Source organism: Dromaius novaehollandiae, chromosome 8 (genome assembly GCF_036370855.1).
Source record: "Dromaius novaehollandiae isolate bDroNov1 chromosome 8, bDroNov1.hap1, whole genome shotgun sequence".
NCBI lineage: Eukaryota > Metazoa > Chordata > Aves > Casuariiformes > Dromaiidae > Dromaius > Dromaius novaehollandiae.
The window spans coordinates 36,610,712-36,630,716 of record NC_088105.1 but is presented as its reverse complement, the minus strand read 5'-3'; the positions used below and the strand labels follow the sequence as shown (position 1 = coordinate 36,630,716).

Genomic DNA, 20,005 nt, shown 5'->3' with positions numbered 1-20,005 from the left:
CTGATGTGAACAGAAATGGTTTCCAGCCAGATGTCTTTCTGATTTATACCTGTGTAAACCAGGGGTGAATCTGATCCGCGCCTGCCCGTGAGCCGCGCTGGTGGGTCGCAGCCCTGCTGATGCTGCACCTGTGCCTCCAGGCAGGTCTCCAGCACGCTGGGCAGCGGGGTGCAGACGTGCCCCAGCCAGTGCAGAGCAGGCTGCTGAACCGTGCTGGTGCAAAGCTGCACAGCGCAGCTCAGCCCGCGTTCGCTTGGAATGAGGCCCAGGCTAATAAACCCAGCTCGATTGCTTCCAGACCCATGCCGGCCCACGAGGAGCGAGCGCAAATGTCACCACTCTGTGCTGCTCGCGCTGAGGGCTAGCTTAAGTGTCCTGGCCAGCGTGGGCCAGGTCCGGCCACCCGTGGGAAGGGAACGGCACGCTGCCACCATACAGGGGAGCACTGGGTGCACCCAACTGCCTTGGGATGTCCTGGCATAGTGGTACCGACCTCCAACCCATCTCCTGCTTCCCAGGCTGAGGGCAAAGTGCTCTCCTGCCCCTCCGCGACATGCTGTGGCTTCTGCGTGGAAGCCGTTCGTGGGGTGTCGCGGCTGTGGGTCGGTGTGGGGGCCCAGCCCCTAGGCCCCGGCCGCCGGGAGGGCCTTGGCAGCGGCGGGCGCAGGGGACGGCGCTGCCCTTCTCGCCAGGCCCGCGAGGAGGGAGCGGGCGCGGGGCGGAGGTGGGGGTCTCTCGCCGGGCCGGGGCCTGGGGGGCCCTTCGCGGGCGTGCGGGGTGCCCGGCCCGGCGGCGGCGGGGCGAGGTCGTGAGGGGCGGCCGGGCCGGGGGCGCGCCCCCCCCCCCCTCCGCCGCTGTCAAAGCCCCGAGGGGCGGCCCCGGCGGCACAGCCCTCCCCCTGCCCGCCCCGACTGGCCCGGGCGAAGGGCTGGCCCCGCCGCCGCGCGCCCGCAATGGCCCGGGCCGCCTTCACTCAGGCCGCCGGCCCCGCGGCGGGGGAGCGCGGCTGAGCCCATGAGCCCGGCGCGGCAGCGGCGGCAGGACGGGGCGCGGGGGCGGCGGGAGCCGGCGGCGGGCAGCGCGTCCCCCCGGGCGGCCCCTCCCAGGTAGGAGCGCGGGGGCGCGGCTGTCACCGCCGCGCCGCGGCGCTGCCCGCGGGCTCGGCCGGCCGCCGGCTCTCCGCCGCCCGGGTGTCACGCCGGCCGCGGGCGGCGGATCGGCGCGTCGGGAGCTGGTAAACACGCGCCGGCGGCCGGGAGGCGCAAAACCCGCCCGCGCGGGGCTCCCCCCGCCGCGCCCTCCCCTGCCCCCGGCGTTGCCTGGAGAGGCGGCGAGGCGACGCGCACTCCCGTCCCTCAGCGGCGGGCGGCCGCCGCCGTTTAAGCCGCCGTTTAAACCCCCGTTCCCCCCCGTGCGTGCGCGGGGGGGGCGATTCACGCTCCGCGCCGCCGCCGCGGGGAGCTCCCCCCGGGCGGGCTGCGGGCCGCCCCCCGCCGCGGCGGCGGCCGTTAACGGCCGTTGGCGGCGCGCGCGGCGGGTCGGCGCTGACGACGGGTCGGTCGGTGCGGGCGGCCGTTAACGGCCGCTGGCGGCGCGCGCGGCGGGTCGGTCGGTGCGGGCGGCCGTTAACGGCCGTTGGCGGCGCGCGGCGGGCCGGTCCGCGGAGGCGAGCGGCGAGGGCCCTCCCCGCGGCGCGGCGCGGACATGCACTGCGAGGCGGCCGAGTGGCGGAGGGGCAGCGGCGGCCCGCCTCGCCTCCAGGTGCCCGACAGGCGCCGGGGAGCGCCGCCGAAGGAGCCGCCGCGAGCGACCTGCCCCGGCAGCACCGCCAAAGCGCTTCTCAACCCGCCGATGTCCTTCACGATAACTGTCAGCCACGGCGGCGACCCCGCGGAGCCTCAGCAGAGCCCCCCCGAGATGTCGGTGCCGCTGCTCGATTTCGTGCCCAAAAGACCGAGCATATTCGAGAGGATCCCGATTCTCCCCAGGGCGCCCGAGCTGCGATGCGCTAAAGGCTCCAAAGAGTATTTCCAGCAGCAGAAACATCAAAGCGTGAAGGGTGAGTTTAAAAACGGACGGCCCGAACACCAGCACCCCCAAAAAAATCCACCGTCCAAACAAAAATGTGTATCAGTCTCTTTTTTTTCCCCACCCTCTTTTTTTGGTCTTCAGGATATTCTCCAATGTCTTTATTTAATACTCCAAGCTTAAATTTTTTTCATGCACCTTCCACATACAAGATAAACCGGACCATGTTTTGCAGATGGGCAGCAGAACATTTCTCAGTACTTTTTAAGAAATCCTGAGACCAGCATCTTCTTTAATTCCCTGGAGTGACTGCCCCACGGTTTGGTTGCCTCCTGGAGATGGTTGTTTTAAGGGTGGCTCTGCACGCAGGGTTGGTCTCTGCTGTGCATGAGCGTGCGTGCGGGGTGTTTGTTTGTGCATATGCCTGACCGACAATAAATGCCTGGTTCTTATTCAACAGTTTCACCATGGTTGCTTGGATTTCTAGTTTGTATTTCAAGGAGGTGTTACAAATGCTGGATTCAGGCGGTGAATCCTCAGACACAGGATTCCTGGTGCCTGAAAAGCATGGCATAAGGTCAAATGCAGCTAGCTAACAAATGCCAGATTTTCATCTGTCCGCTGTTAGAAGAAGTGCCGTTGAATTTAGGCTAGGAGTTGCCCACTCTGTCACCCTTTTGAGCTAGAACTTGTTAATTGAGCTAGAATTTGTTAATCACAATTTGGTTTTGAAGTAATCCCTCCAAGCAATCAATGGATGGGTTCAGAGGGAATTCAAACATTCCTTTATGCTACGAAGCCACTTGCACAGACATATGCACATAGGTTATTAATATTAAAGCAATGTCTTCTGTAAGGTTTAATAGCTGATTCCTTTTTCTCTCAGTCCTTTCCCACTTCCCATTTTAAAAATGTACGTGCTGTTGTCTTGCTGGGGTAAGACGGTTCCCACTAGGAGTTTTTCAGTGTATTTCCTTCTTTCCGTTCTTTTGAAGAATCAAGTGGACTGTGTGCCCTTAGACTGGTAATGTTCTCTTTTGTGAGCTTGTTACCTAGGGCGATGGGACCCCTCATTGCCACGAAGTTATGTTAATGAACACCTCAATCTGTGCTGGGTCCGACCTGCAAATTGTAGAATGTGTTTATTCATCACCACTCAAAACAGAGTGGAGCGGCAGGTTATAAATGAGCTTTTTTATTTTTCTGTTTGTTACTGCTGCAGTTCTACACTTCCGATTAAAAAAAAAAATTCCTATTTTGATAAAGCTCTGTTACACAGAATCAGATTATTTTTTGGGGGAAGAAGGAGGAATCATGAAGGAGTATGAGGGGACAGCCAAAAGCTGTAGTACTGCTGTGCTACTGCTGGTGCTCTTGGGATGTCCGAGTCCCTTGTGGCCCTGGGAGCTACATTGTGCCACTTAGCTCGGGTTCGAACCAGCTTAAAAACATACCCATGCGTTGCCCTTACCCAAGCAAGCTGGTGAAGCACTTTATTTTTTTTTCTATCGAGCTACTTACTCCTCTTTCATTTATATTCCTGCTGTTGCTGCTGCAGAGGGCCAGGGGCGTGAGGAGGGAAAAAAGAAATAAAATATAAGTTCTACTCAGTTGGGGCTTCTTACAGCAGATGTAGGTGGGCACTGGGAGAAGGATGCAAATTCATCTCGCGTGACCGATTGGTTTCCTGTTTTTGCCACAGGTGAAGAAGCTTATGTGTTAAGTTTTGTTGCTGTTTTTTGTTTAATACATTTTCTATTGAGGGTGTTACCTTGTGGTTGCATCAATGTTTGGGTGACTTGACTCATGGGAATAAGTAGGAGGTATTCATGAGCAGGATTAGGTTCAAATACTGAGCCTGGTGATTTGATGGATATTGTTGGATTTTCCAAAGACGGCAGCACGAATTTTTTTTCCAAAGATATTTGCAGGAAAAGTTAGGGAAAATAAATTTTCAAGCTAGATTCTGATTTCAAATGTGTGGGCTGTGCTGCCCCTTCCAACATGTACTGTGTCAGAAAGTGCCTCAACATCCACTCGGGCATTTTGGAGTTGTCCCACTGATTGCTGACAGCCGCCAGGTCCCTGCCCAGCACTGTATGTTTTTGAGTCAAGTGCGCCACAGTCCATTCCACAGAAACGAGAGAAGTCACTCAGTTCCTCATTTCGCGATCTAACTGTAAAATTGGAGCACAGTGCAGGTAAAGAGGAGCTGTGCCGTGGATGGGAGAGTCAGTGATCTGCTTTCAAGGAGTGGCTAACCCATCTCCTGAAAGCAGCAGCCCTGCCAGGGAGATAGAGGAAAGGGCTAAGGACAGCCAGCTGGATGTGGATGTGATATAACCAGAAATGGCTAAGAAGTGGGAATGAGGGAAGTACTCAGACTTACCCAGTAAAAGGTTTCAAGAAGGAAACTGATGACAGCTTGATTTCAGATCATCACACAGTGCGTCTCCTGGTCTCCTGCTGCAGAGTACCATGTACCCAGTGATTCCCTCCGCAATCTGGGTTAGATTACAGGCTGTGCCTCCTGGTTTTGGTTTATCCACAGTTGAAAGCTGCAAGTAGGGAGGAGAAAAGACCCTCTTTAACAAGAGCAAAATCAATTTTTATAGTTGCCTGTAAGAAAAAATTTCTTTCTAAACATGTCTTTAATTTTTTTTGATTTTCTTTTTTCTTCAAAGAAGAATGAATCAAAATGATACACTACCCTATTAATAATAAGGGCAGCTTTGAAGTAATCACAAGGGGGGCGAAAAAGCATCCTGCTGTTGTAATGTCTCTGCGGTGTTACTCTGCTGCTTCACGGTGTTTAAGTCATGATCCTGCAAAATGCTTCCATGCCTGAGCAAGTCTTTTTACACGAACAGTCAAACAACAACTTGAGGGGTAGTGGTGAGGATTACTTCTGGGAATCAGATCGTTTGGATGTAAAGTTTGCAGGATGGGGCTGTTGTTTGTTTACCAAAAATATCAGTATTTTGGAATAGTGCTTCATATCTTGTTCTGTTTGGGAGTTGTTTATTTTCAACACCCCGTTTTTACCCAGCCTCCCCCTTCTGGCATGATTGGCTGTGCTACTCACCACGCTCTTGTTGATCATTGATTTCCCTGTGTGTCACAAGGCAGAGTATTTGCACCCAAACAATGCTTCATAGAGGCATTAGTGGTCCAGCGGGCACAGAATAATTGTACCAAAAGGTATGAGGTGCATTTTACAATGTTTTCCTGGGATTCTGTGGGGTTTTTTTTGTCTTGTTTCATTGAATTTTATGCTAGGCTGTATCATTTTGAAAGCAACATAGGACAAAACAAATATTATCAGCACTAAAGAAACTTTTGTGTCTTGGGAAAGCAAGCTCTAGTTGTGACAAAAGAGTAATCTATAAACATGTCAAATCTCTCTCGATCTTTTTTTTTTTAATGACATTGATTATGGTCGTTACCAGGAAACACTTCTCATTTTCATTCTTTTCCAGATTCGTTCAGTGTATCTAATTCATGACTCAGTAGAAATGACGAGATTTATCCTGTTAGTTGTGCCACTGGGAAATCATCCAAATGGCCCAGACCTAGCAGTAACCACTTCAGATATTAACCTACAGTGGGCAAAACAATAAGCTGTTCGGGTTGCAGTTTCCTTGTTGAAGGTATTTATTATTCAGACAAGGAGAAAGTATTTTTTTTCTTTTTTTAATTAGAGCAGCCTTTGGCAAACATAGAGCTAGTAAGTAGTAGAAATGTATTAATTTTCTTTTGCTATCGAGAAGGAGGGTTAAATCTTTAGTTTCAACCCTGTGTGACTATTTCCTTGGTCAGAATTACAGTGCTTGCATAAATAACAGCTTACGGTACTGGGATCTAAAGCAAAAGCATGTGTTTTTGTTGTATGACTTATTAGATATATAGACTGGTCTAGGGCCTGATCCTGCCATTTTCTTTCATACGCTTTGTCCATATTTACCGGAGTTATCCCACTGAAGCAAATGGGACTGCCTAGTGCTTGAGTGCCGCCTGTGCTGATAAGGTGACAGGGAATGAGGTTGCTTGTATGGCTATCTCTAAACTTCCTAGATTTTTATATAGAGCTGTAGCAGTGCGTTTCTTTTCTTTTCACTGTATTTCTCTTACAAACTTGTTTGTTGCTTAACAGTATTATGCATTTGAACCCTTCTCTATAGTGGGAATTTGAAGGTTTAGTTGAATTGGTAGTTATATAACTCCTTTCTTTTTTTTTTTAAGATCTGTGGGGGTTTTTTTCCTTTGTAGGGAGAAGGAGAAAGGGGAAGAAACTGCAGATCAGAGAAAATGCACATGAAATCTTTTGGGGTAAACTGTGACTATCTTCTCCTGCCTTATTAAATTAGCTAAAATGCTTACCCATTTTGAACAGGAAAATAACTTTCAGTTACTTTCTGTTGAAGGAAATTCTTCTGGTGATTTGTGTTGCAAAGTCAGAGTCACTGAATTGAAGATGCCCCTTTCATGCCTTTCCTTAAAAAAGGGGTTTAATTGTATGCGATCATTTTTTTGTTTGTTTGTTTTATGGATTGCTAGTAGAGAATATTTGGTAAATACAAACCAGAAGAACTAACAATCAGTCTGTCATATAAAGGCATTCAGTACTTGCAATGTAAAGGCACAAAAGATTCTGCTTCAGGAAAAAAAAGAGCTGTTGGAAGGAGGAAGATAATAGGTATTATATCTACCTTATTATTGTGTAGAATTGTATAGAATAGGAAATAATGCCAGATTAAAATGTTATACTAATGTGGAGTGAAAACAGGGATTATTATGTACTCTCTTAAATAGGATGAGAAGAAAATTAAATTTTCTTCTTTTGTAGGAAGAAAACAACAATTTAAAACCTAAATCTTGCAGGTTACTGTGTTTCTGTGAGTAGTCTTATTGGCTACAATTATTTAGGATTCAACATTTTCTAAATTGCTTACTCAGATAGCTCTAAATGCTCGTTCCTGTGTTAGAATTCAACCCTGTAAACACATAAACTGTTAAAGCATATGCTAAAGGATTTTTAGTAGTTGTGAGATTATATTCTGGAAATGCTGGGTGATTCAGTTTAGTGAAACGGCTAAATGCAAATGACTTCATTCTGGGAGATTAGTACTTCAGTATTATAGCAAAGTTTTTTGTTTTACTGTCAGTGAGCAAAGATGCTTGGTATGTTGAACAGTAGGGACAAAATTTTACTCTAAATGATTAAAATCAATGGGAGTCTTGCAACTAACTTACCTGGGTCAGTATTTCAACCCTAATATTACAGAACTTCTTTATCCTGTGTACAGGGAAAAGCATGTAGAACAAATAACAAGCTTGTATTAAATCCATCTGTAAGCTAGGAGGTGGAATAACATATAGACTATGTATGAAGGGAAGTTTGGAGTACTCTGAATATAATTTATGTGTTCAGTACAGTGATTAGCATTATTCTAGAAATATGGACCTCTGGTGTTTAGTGATTTTAGAACTGTTGAAGATGTCGATGGCAGGATAATTGCAGAAGGAATGTGGATGCAAAGTGCTCCATTTTGTACTCCAGGTTTCTATCATTATATGTCAACAGGCTTGAACAAGGCGTGCAATCTAGTAATCATTTCACAGTGCACGAGAACAGTTTTTAATAGACTGCTGTTTTTGTTTGCTTTTTTCTCAGCCACCAAACGTCGTTTCCCAGCACACTGATGCAACTCAAAGAATACTAGGTTCCAAAGCAAGGGCAGCGCTTGCTAGCTGCGGAACAGTGTAATCTTGCCCTACAAATGTGCAAACAATAGCAAAAGTATGTGTTTCTGAATATGGCACAGCTGTTATCTTCTCCTGAAAGCAGGGAGCGTTACAATGACATAGACAGAACAACCAGTTAAAACCATTCATGCCATTTTATTGCATTTAAATGGGGCATGTTAAAAAGCAACGGCCATTTTTTCTTTTCAGATGAGTATCAGTTCAGACTATTGCAGTACTACCCTTCCGCATAGGCTTTGAAAAATGGAGGCAAAGATTTCCCCCTTTCCCTTCCCCTCCCGTTACTTTTCTGACATCTAGTATGTGAAATCTCACATGGAACCTAAAGCTTTCTGTTCTCAGGATCCATGCTTCACTAGTAACCTGGAACAAGGAATTCTTTTTTTTTTTAATACAGTGATTTGTTTGGGTACATTAAATGGTTGTTAATCATTAAGATTATTTGTAGGAAGGAGATTATTTGAAAGGCAGAAAAGATATTGCCAGAGCTGCAATAGGAAATAGATCTAAATTCTGCGTTTTGTATTAGTTAAGGTTTTGTACATATAGGAATTGCAAGGTAGAACTCAGTCAAATCATCAAGAAGTGCTTGGGTTATATCTTTTTTTTTTTAGCTATTGTAGTGGTTTAAATGTAGTAATCATGTTTGACTTTTCTATCTTAATGTTTGAATGTATATGTGGTTATTTTGCATACTGAATTGGTAAGGAGTACTCTAACTGAGAATACCTGATCAAGTTTATTTTAAGGGTTAAACAAATGGAAAAACATTTTAAACTGCGCTGAATTCTTGCGTTTGCATATGTGATGAGAAGAAGGGTTTGTGAATGCTATAGGGTTTTCGGTCTTTTTAGAATGAAGGGAAAGCAAATATATATATGTTTTTTTGCATGTTTAGCCAGAGGGAAAAATGACACTAAGGCGACATCATCAAATACTGTAAAACTAACTTTTTAATACAGATCTCCATTGTTGTTTTAAGCGCTTAAGGGGTTGGCGATTTGGTTTATTTTGGAACATTGCTGAACTATATGAAATGTGTCTCCAGGGGCCTGGTATTTTAATACCTAGTAGAAGTTTGTATAACAGTAGATGATGTATTTTGCCTGCCTTCCAACGCTGTAAATAAATTACGCGTGCTGGCTTGGGAGAGAGTATGTGATGTGTAAATTTAAGTCTAATATAAGAGGAAAAAGCAAGTGATACTTTGTAGCTGACTAGATTTATTTAATCATTTAGCTATTATAATAGGATATAAGAGAAAGATTATGTATGACGATGTTAATATGAGAAACTTCCCCAAAAGAGACAGAGGGTCTAGAATTATTTAAAATAAGTGCTGTGATTCATTGCTTTTTCAGAAGTGGCTGTGGTTAAGTAGCTTAAATACTGAAGTCAACAATCCCCCAGGCAGAGAAAGATAATATAATTCTAAGGATACCATAAAAATGAAATTTGATAGCTTCCACTTTATAATCCTATCTAAGTCTTGGTTGTAATAAAAGGAAAATACAGATATATGTGTCAATTTTGGAGCATAGTATTATGTATTTTCATATATATAAAAATTCATTAATATGAATATTTTGCTAAATACTACATGCTTAACGCAATCTCCATTCCTTTATAATAAGTTTAAATATTAATTCTTTGGAATGTCAGATGCCTAAAGCTAGATCGAAATGCTGTGCAGTTTCAGATATCTAGGAGTGGGCTTGTGAAACAGGATATTTAACTGGGAGAGATGAGTAGCACATTTCAGAGTTATTAGGGCAGAACAACAACGAAAGAGGATGATTTTTTGAAGTTATAAAATTGCTTTATGTGCATGAAGTTTAAATACCTTAGAGTTATTTATTTGAAAGAACAGAGTAGATTTCCTATGTATGCAAGTTCTAGATGGCTTGCATTTTTTATTATTATTATTTTGTTTTTAACTTCTTTTTACCCGCCTGCCTCTCTGTAAAGCAGCTGGCTTTGATTTAACCTGAATCCTTCACTGAGGGCAAATGATCAGTCCCTTACTTAGGATGAGTGTGTGTTGTGCTCTTTGCTGGAACATCTCTATAGCAGTGGACGCCCAAGAGAGAAAACCAGACAGGACAGGAAGGGTGCTTGTGCAAAGCAGCAGTTTGGGTTCACAAGGCCTCATTTCACCCCAAAACAGGTCTCTCCACTTACTCTTCTTTAGCCAATCCTGTCTGTCTCTCTCCCAGCCCTCAGTTGTGTTGGGCGGAGAAGGGAGAGCTGAAGTGAGACAGATAGAAGAGGAAATTTCTGTTTTATTTCCCAGTATTTTCTGGAGAGGATTATAGTATGAGGTTTCATAGTCCCTGCTTTGCCCTGCTGCTCCTGCTGAAATTGCAGGGAATTACAGCATTAACTTCAGGAGGAGGCCAGCTCTGAATGCTTGTGAAAATACCATCCATGCTCTTCTGAGGCACAGAAGAGAAGACACAAGTCTCAAACCTGCACCCAGAAAGAAAAGTATGCAAGCAAAAACAGCTCCATGACTCAGATGCCAAGGTCAAGCAGTCAGCATCTTTGTGTTGAATTTTTCTTCCTATTCAACACCCTGCATGCATCTAAAGCCAGTGTGGTCCGCCATTGTCCATGAAGCAGGCAAAGTACTGGTGAAGGCAGAGAGGGGACCATAAAGCAATGGTTGTGCCAGCAGCTGATAAGGCCAAATATAGAGATGCTTCGGATGAAGAGGGTTAAAGGCTTTTGACTTTCTTTGACTCTCTTCTGGGCTGTGCCACTGACTTGATGTTGTTTTGGGGCAAGTCTGTGTATTCTTCTGGACATTTGTACTCCAGCAGTGTAACACAGTATGGGGGGAGAAAAACAAACCAGTTCCAGAGCCAGAAACAGTGCAGTTGTTTCAGCACACCATCAGGCCCAACTTAATTTTCTGTGCCAAGAGTCAGTGTTAGTTCAGGGGCGGTGTTCAGGTAATATGGCTGTGCTCTGCATGGCTATGGCACCTCCCCAGTGTGCATGCAGACCAGATGTCTCTCTTTGCCCATGGAGCATACGGTGCGTGCCCTTGTTGGTCTTCTTGAGTGTGAGGGGTGAAAAGTGCAAAATGCCCATGTTTGTTATCTTGAGGAGAGTAAGGTTTCTAACTGAATGTTTCAGTTGTGCTTCTTACTACTTTGCGTCTGCTTTACCTTGCCAGTTGCAAGAGAGTTGCTGAGGAGCAGATTCTCCCATTTATTTCAGTGCTTGAAAGGTTTAGGTGGGGGAAAGAAGGCTATATTAAGAGCTCTGTTAAGGGGGCTATGTTAGAAATGGCCAATGATGATTTTCTGTTGGGAAGAAAATCTTTCCCCTGGTCTGCTAGAGGAAGCAGCCTTAGGGGTGCCGCTGCCTCCCAGAAGCTCTTATGGCTGTTGTTCCTGGGGCAGGCATCACACAGTGGGTCGTACACCTGTTGGGCTGGAGGTGCAGAAAGCTCCTGCAAGGTTCCTAAGAGTCTCATCACTCTCGCAGAGCAGATTTTGTGTGCAGTGGAGACTGTCTCCCAGGGCTTTAAGAAGAAAAGGCAATGCCAAGTTCCCCTTTCTGGATATCTGATTGCTGTAATGTTCAGATTCCTTGAAGCCATCAGAGCTGGTTTATGTTCAACTAAAACTGAGCTAGCCTGATTCCATTGTTCCTAACTCTGGTGCAAATCTGAAGCAACGCCATTTTAAAACGAAGAGTGGATAAAAAGGCAGACTAATGCATAGAAGTTTGTCTTCTAAGTGTGGACTCAGTTCACTTGGCAAAAGAAAAAGATGTCACAAGTTTTTAATCAGAACAGTTTTGCTTCTTATTTTTCCTCTTGCCAGCTGACCACAAATTGGCTTATATTCTTTTTCTTTGAATTCTCGAGCAATTCGATAAAGTTTGCTGACTTGTCGTATTTTCATGGGGATAAGCTACATACTGTGTGTGCGAATGGTTCTCTTTTCAAAACAAAGATCCCCCTGCGTTTCAGCAGCTCTCTGAGTTGAATGAGCGTGCAGGAAATTTAAGGGGATGTTTACCCCTAGAGCCCACTTGCTCTTTCCCTGCCCATGAAGTCTCAATAATTTATTCTTTATACCCTCTTAGCCTCCTGGCCTCTGTCTTTGACTTTGTGCATGTTTTCTGATGGCTTATTTTTAAATAATTATAAAGGGATGTAACTTATTTGAATTGTGGGCTGAATATGTGGAAATATGGCAACTCCTATAAAAAGCTTTTGGACTGCTGAATGTGTAAATATTCAAAATCTGTCAGGGTGATATTGGCTAGCTTTTACTGGAGACTTTATTCGTATAACATCTCCTCTTACTGCATGCTGTCAGAAAGCGCTTAAGCAAAGATTACTGGCATGAATACTCAGATTGCTTGGTCAAAATTCACTTTCTTTGCTTAGAAGTTTGCCACTCCCACAGATGTTTTTACATGTGCCTATATTTTGCTAATTAGTCATAGAAAACAAGTATAAAGGGAAACTGGAGTTGAAAACCAAAACCTGGAAAATGAGAGCAAATCATTAGAGTGACTAATCAACAGTGTTTTTGGACTCTCATATAGCCTAAAGGTACATGATGGCAATAGGTTACAAGTATAGTTTATTTAGGAAGTTTGGGTTAAAACGCTGGGATTTTGCAGAGGCTTGCTGCTTCAATGGGATCCAGTTAAGTTTCTCAAAATGGGATTAACCTGCTTTGGGGAACTTTCCTTGCCAAGAGCTAGTGTTAGTGCCAACAGTGGTGTTTTTATCAGCTGCTGAAAAGTTGCTGGGAGACATGAAAATTAAGAACAATAAACATTAAAGGTGATTAAAGATGTTTTATGCATGGGATAGATGTTTGAGCAGGCAGCAGGCGCTCTGAAATGACAGGGAGACAGTTTCAGAGACTTGAGAGGAAACTTGGTGAAAAATAACCTCATCTTATAACCAACTGGCATTCAGATAAAAGTGAATTAGGATGCTAACTGCCACTAAAGGAAACAATGTAAAAGGTTGGATACAGCCTCCAGTGCCAAGGCTTCTGACTGCAGCATTTGCTAGTTGATGAGCAACCTGGATTTTAAAATACAAACTGGACATTACAAAGACCATTTAAGTGTGGAATCCACCAGTTCATCAGCAGCATCACCAGTTCTGAGCTGGAGATCATATGCATGATGTTCACACGTCCTTCAGAGGCACCAGCCAGTCTTGTTCTGCCGGTATGGAAGAAAACATCTTACAACATCCTTTCTCAACCTGAGTGTGGCTGTAGATTTTCCCCTTTGATACTAAGCACTTTATGAAATGCACCCAGTATTCACTTGCTTGTATCTCTTCCACACTGGTTTATTCCTCCATGGGGATTATGTGGGCTGGAAATTAGGAAAAGCTTTTACTACTAGCATACTTAGCTTTTGGCATATGTTGCCCAAGCAGGCTGTGCGGTGTTTGTCACTGGAGTTTTTAAAGACAGGCTAGATGGAAATTTTACTTTGGGATGTAACGCTTGGGGCCCTACTGTCTTTTCAGTAATGTCTTTCATTCTCATACTCAACTGCTGAGGCACTATAGAGAGTTACAAGAGGTCCTATAAATTCTTTAATACTGCAGCCTTCTATTCTCTCTGACTTACTGAACAAAGTTCACATCCCCCCATGTCTAATGTTTAGTGTTTCTGGCCACTCATTTGTTTGTCAAGAAAACACTGAGAAAGCATACAATGAAAACCAGACTGAGTGAAGGGCTCTAAGAGCAGCAGTTGGGAGAGCCAGTGGTGGGACAGCTGGGCATGGAAAATGATTGATTTTTATGTGCAAAACAGTTGTGAAATGTTCTGTGGCATTTTGGGGACATGCCATTGCTAACACACGATTGCCTGTTGGGGATAGAAAATGCCAACCATTGTTCTGAAGAAGGAAATAGCCTTATTGATATTGAATTAGGCTCAGATTGAATTTTTATTATTCATTCTTGGTGCATCCTGTTTTCCAAATATAAAAATTAACTGGCCATTCTGAAGTCTTCTAGCACTGCTAGCCTTTGGTTGTTGGTCATTTCTAACATCCCTGTGGTCCAGGTGGAATTTAGACTATTTTGAACAGAGGTGAATTGTGGCAGAATTTCGCCTTAACAAAGCAGCTGAAGGAAGCTGTTCTGTTTCTTAAGAGTCAGTCTCCTCAAGCTTGCTCTTGTTTTATAACAAGCCTGGCAGTGAGGCCGGCAGAGGTAAATGTATTGGTAGATTAGATTTAAGCTTCTGTGAGACATTTTTAATCATTATATGTAATGCTGATGAAAGAAAAATAGTGGTATAGAAAACAATATGGTGTCCTTTGAATGGATTGAAAACTGGCTTATCTCTAGAAATTGAGAAACACACCGAACAGTTATCTATCAGTAATAGTATTTTGTACACAACTCTGAAAGGTTTTCTGCCCACTGTTATCTAATATTTCTACTGAAATCCTGACAGAAAATAGAAAATCACTGCCAGTAAAGTTTGTTGCTTCAGATTAGTGGAATAATAAATAACAGTTAGGAAGTAACTACCATGTGACATGGATTTCTTAAGCAAAGATCAGCAGTTGGACAAAGAATGTTTTTATACAGTCAAACATATAAGACTATACCATGGAGTGGAGAAGATAAACTGTTTTCACAAATGGGAGGTTGTATGTCCTGAAAACAATGACACTGAAAAGGACTGGGATCTCATATTCGATTGGTAAGAGAAAATACATTTCTAAAGGGTAAGGGGTAATGTGATTACTAACACTATTAACAAGAACAGGGAAGTGATGATGTCTGTAGCATCATTCTGGTTGCTGGAAGATAGGTTTAATGTTCAGACTTTTCTAAATGGTTCTGAAAAATCACAGGATTCAGAGAAGAACTAGAAGATACTAACTCAGACATGGTACCGATTATACTAATATTTATGGGAGGTAAGAGGCAATCTGATCTGTTCAGAAGATGCACTAGAACAAAAAAATACCTGGTACTTGAGGGCTCTTCTGATTGCAGCTAAATGCAGAAGTTCTAGTAGCTCAGAACTGAAGTCAGCAAAGATCAAACAAGAAGGAAGACCCGTGGCTTTGACTGCAAGGACAATTAACCCTAGCACAACTTAACAAAGGATGTTGTAAATCTTCTGGTACTTGGAAGTTGCTGAGTCTAAATTGGATGTTTTTCTTTAAAAAAAAAGATCTACTTCAACCATGGACAATTATTCCATGACAGAATCTCCAAGCAAACAAGCTGGATCATCCTGATGGCTTCCATGTGCAATCTGTAAAAGATGTGGTCTCCAGTCACCTGCTGCTGCCAGACTGCTCTTCCTTCATGTGCCCTCTCCATTGCAATCCCTCAGTATCCATACTGAGGCCAAATTCAGGGCCTAATCCTAGGTTTCATGGGAAAGAGTAGGGGACAGGCTGGGGAAGGATGAGCATTACAGCCTCAGAATCGCACAGTTTTGACAGAAATTATGGTGAGGCAATTACTAGCAATTGATGTTTTCTCCAAACCTACCCTTTTTTTCCTCTTGTTATGTCTCTCCAGCGAACACCACTGCTCCTCCTTGACTAGACTAGCGTCTATTCAGAAATGTTATGATGGAACCTACTGTCTACCAGAGCCTGGGCAGAGACCAACAGCTGTGTTCTCCTCTCTCTTACCAAGTGTTGATGATTTTCAGCATTAATGTCTTCCCTTTCTTTGCTTTCTGAAATGAAAACAAAGGCTCTTAGCCTCCTTCCTAGCATAGCAGTGGTGACATACTAACACAGTTATTACAGCAAACATTGTGGCCCTCTCTGGTCACGATGTTTTCTTTCTGTGGGGAGACTGAAATACTAACTCACAAATAATGTCTTTAGAAGTCATATTAGTCACACATTTTTAAGACATTCCAAAATCATACCAACCTCCTTCTGAGCTTGTCTGTTGCTACCAATGATTCAAAGTTTTGAAAACTCCCCTTTAGTTTTGATTTACATTTTGGTCTTGGGCACTTGTTATTTCTGGCAAATGCCAGTTCAGTTTCATTAAAGAAAAATCTGTTTTACAGCCATGCGGCTCAGATCTGCTGCGCTTCTAATAATTGATGGCTGGTTTCCTTATTTCCTGCATTGTAGAAAAATAAGGACCTTGTTAGACCCAAACAAGCCTGCATAAAGTCACAGTGTGAAATATCAGGTTGGGGGTGCGCAGTGCAGCTGTGGGCAGGTTTTACAACTTTGGGCCACAGTTGATCGAGGCAGCCAAGGGAAACTGACAGATACACGTGACCAAAATTCCGTTGAGCTCTTTGGCTCTCCGGTCTGAGATTTATATTTGTGACACCTTCCCACTCTGTCAGTCCCCGGGCCAGACACAAGTCTGTTTCTGTATGTGTACTTAGGGCTGCATGCACCCTGTGGTGTGGCCGCTGTGCCTGTCGCTTGCTGTTCCTCTGCGGGACGTGTCTCTCCAGTGTTGGCTCTCTCGCTCCAACAACCTGCAACAGTGCGAGTGTGTGCTTTGGAAGAAGGCAGCTGCCATGTGGTGGGGATGAGAAATCAAGAGCAAACACTTTCAGAATTTCTGCAAGTGGGCAAATTAATTTCAATCCGAACTGTCATCACAAGGACTTTTTTTCTTCCCCCTTCCTCTGGGTGGTATCTTTGATTTATATTTCTGGATGGGGCAAGTGATTGTGCTTTGGTGCCCAATAAGAGGGTGTTCAGTTTGGTTATAGCTTCTTTATCAGTTACAGAATCTTACCAGGTTTTTCTGCTTGAATCATTGTGGTCAGATTTCTTGTTTTTTTTTTTTCTTTTTTTTTAAAAGCCAATAAAATTCAGTGATGCCTACATTAATTGAAAACAATCGGTGAGTTTTAGTGAGGAGCTAATGCCTATGAGGTGCTCTTCCACAACAGAACAGCTCTCAGATGCTTCCCACCATATTTTCAGCCAGTAAGCCTTGTGGTAGAGACAGGATTCTGCCTTAGAGACTCAAGTAGCTTAAGGACTCCTAGGAAGTGAAGCAGTAACACCTCAACAGTGCCATAAAAAGTTTTTTTTCATACACTCATGTGGCCCAGTCCATCTGCTTTGAGAACTGGGTCATTGTTTTCAGGCAAGACGATTGTGATGATTTTCCTAGGTGTTCCTTTGAAGGACTTGTTCCTCAGAGGTGCTAAAGAGTTTGCGGGAACTGCAGAACCGCTAAAAAATGAAGCCTTGAAGTTTGCTCTACCAAAGGTCTGATCCAGAGGGGTATATAGGCACCTAACTCCCATTGACGTCAGTGGAAATTCAGTGCCTAAATACCTCTGTGGATCTGGCGCTTAGTCTCTGGCATTGAATGTTACATAGTTCATGCTCTCTATGGGTCTCCTTTTATGGCATCTTCTGCAAGTGGTGAAATAGCATTAATTTTGACTTCTTCCCATAGTGAGTTCCAGCACATGATGCAGATGGCTGCCTAGAAAATTATACCATATGATAATCTACTACTCCACCAAGGAGTTGAGGCTTCCTAGACAAGCTGTGGGGTGGGACATCTACTCAGAAAAAATACACCGTTCTTTTATTAATTTAGGGGGAGGATGGGGCCGAGATTCGGATACTGGGACTTTGTTGAGGGGGAATAAAAGCGATATGTTTGTTTGTTTGGCTGAAAGTCCAGGGAAAAGTGGGAGATTTCTGTTGCATTTCCCACCCGCAATGCTGATCTTATCATGCTGGTTTAGTAGTAGAGCTCCTTTGGCTTCTTGCCAGGTGATGCCATTCGAGTCAGTCTGAGACATGCAAGATAAAGGATCTCAGGAAATTAGGAATATTATGACTTTTCTATCATACAGTTCTGATGAGTGGAGTTTGCTGACCCAGAAAACTAGCTTTCTTTTTAAAATTTTATTTTTGAAAGAAAAGGCAGCGCAGGAGCTGGAAAGTGGAGCATGATGTTTACAAGGGACCTGAGAGCAACTGTAATTAGTGCAAGTTTTTGGAAGTGATTTATTCCTCTGCCAGCAAAGGGTCCTGGTGTTCAGCCAGGTAAGGTGTAGTCTGGGAGTAAGCACTCTGGAACTGTGGACCGTATGCCGATTCTTTGTCTGGCACTGAATGTATGAAGTGTCCTCTCACTTAACATATAAAATAATATATTTTGTGTGCTCCCACTGTGTCCTGTGAGATGCCCTAGAGCTCTGAGTCACTGCCCAGCCATTTAGGTTGGTTCTCTAAGCTCAGACTTGTGCAGGGCAGCATCAAAATGCTGTGATGGTCACCCTACAGAATGCTGTGTTGACGATCACCCTGCCAGGTGCTGTCTTAGTCTTGCGGTACTGTGCAGTATCCAGTTTTAATGTGGGCTCATAGCTCTGGCTATACTGCCTGCTGACTGATGTGAGAACGAGGCCGTTCCAGCTCTAATAGGAATCCCCCTTCTCAGCCTTTTCCTTGGAGAAACTCACAGCAGTGGTACTGTAAGTCTATTGTGATTATTTTCAGGTAAATTCAGTAGTGATTCTCAGGAATATTGCTCAAATTTTGTGGTGCTGGAATGCTTTTATGGCTCGGCATGAGACACCAGCCATATCAGCACCACTGGCCGAATGTGAGACTTGTTCACTTGAGTTCTACTCCTTTGCTTATATTTGCTGTGATCTTCCTCCTCCTGTGTTTTCATCCCATGGACTCTTCCTCCCACCCCCACAACCCCCAGTCACAGCTTTGGCTGACCTGCACTTGCCTGACCAGACTGGTACCATGAAGGTGTGACCTGGAAGAACTCCATAAGAAGGTACATGTCCCAGACACAGTCAGTGCTGCTGTCAGGACAGCAGAAGCCAAGATGTCTGCTTACTCTCCTGTGCAGGTAAGGACAGGGAGGTGTCATAAAGCATGCTGGCATCCTTTGGGTGGCTTTAGTGCTGGCAGAAGTTCCAGGGCACTGAATATTCCTACAGCAAGGTCATGTACTCCGGTAGAGTATTTAACAAGATACAGTTGATAGAGACCTGGGTAAGTGAATGTAGGAGTCTGGTAACTATACCAGGAGTGCTGTAGCTTACCAGTTCCCAAAGGATAGTATTATCCTATGATTCCAAATCCAAAGGCAGAGGAACCAGTGAGTTACTTGGACTGTAGAACAAAGGTGTCTTGCAAAAGTGAGCATTTGAGAAAGGAGTGAAATCTAAAATGCTCTGTATGGAGACTTGCATAAAGTTGTTCAGTGTTAATTTGAGCTGTTCCTTGTAGCAGTAACTGTGCTAACTGCAGAGTTGGGCAGGGAGAGGCCGTGTGCTGGACCTCTTTCTTCTGAGAGATGAGTGATGAGCAGATCAGGACACCCGGAGCATCTGTCTTTCTGAATACCCTAGGCAGATGAGAGTTGGTGGCTGAAGAGGTGGGAGAAGATGGAGATGGGGTGGGGCATGGAAAGGAGGGCACACTGGGAAAAGGCAGGAGGAACAGGAGAAACTAAAAACCAATGGGGGCTGCATACTTTGTATGTGAGTACAGACCTGTCTGCAGAAAGAGGTAAAGTGGGACCTGCAGGAAGAAAGTGTGTGTGTGTGTGTGTGTGTGTGTGTGTGTGTGTGGTGGGGGTGGTAGTGATGAGAGTGACCTGTCAGGGAAGAAGCAGTTGTTCTTTTTTTTTTTTTTTTTTTTTGAGTTGGGAACTTCTTGTTCCTCAGAGTTCATAGCACATGAGAGGAAAACACTTATGTCCTCCTTTCTTAAGAACTCTAGAGCCACTATCAGCCTGATTTCCCTTTGTTCTTAGACAGCCATCAGAGCTGTTCACCATTTCCCACTTCCTACAGAAGTCAGAGGGACCACAGAGTGCTTAAAAAACGTTACTTCAGTCAGAACTAAATCAAGGGAGCTGTCTCACAAGTGGGCCAGCTCCAGGACACAGTGGGCAGCATGCCGCACAGTAAAGGTGCGCAGGAGCCCCAGTGCGAAGTCTGGCCCTTCGCTTCCCTGCTCCTGCCAAGCAGAAGGCTGGCCAGGGACACCCACTGAGTTGGTACAAGTAGGAGATTGGAGGGGTGGGGGGGCAGTATGGAACATCGAATCCAGTTTGCTGCTATCGCAAGCATCCGTGCAGTCGACAGTCCAGGGAGCACCCATTGCACACCACCCACACACCACAAGCCACAAAGCACTCCCCAACAGCCTGTAATGAACTGAGATTGTTAGTGGAAAATACCAAAAGCCACAAACT

At 44.7% G+C, this 20,005-nt stretch overlaps 1 protein-coding gene across 4 annotated transcripts in view; it reads left to right on the top strand.

Annotated features, from left to right (window-relative positions):
- Positions 1–914: 914 nt before the first annotated feature.
- The window catches only part of GLIS1 (GLIS family zinc finger 1), a 199,540-nt gene continuing 180,449 nt past the window's right edge, over positions 915–20,005 (top strand). For all 4 annotated transcript variants that reach the window (XM_026105865.2, XM_026105880.2, XM_026105873.2 and 1 more), the window contains exon 1: positions 915–2,059. In XM_026105865.2, coding sequence (XP_025961650.2) covers positions 1,705–2,059 — 355 coding nt within the window. In that variant the 5' untranslated portion in view covers positions 915–1,704. The remainder of the gene's footprint in view (positions 2,060–20,005) is intronic.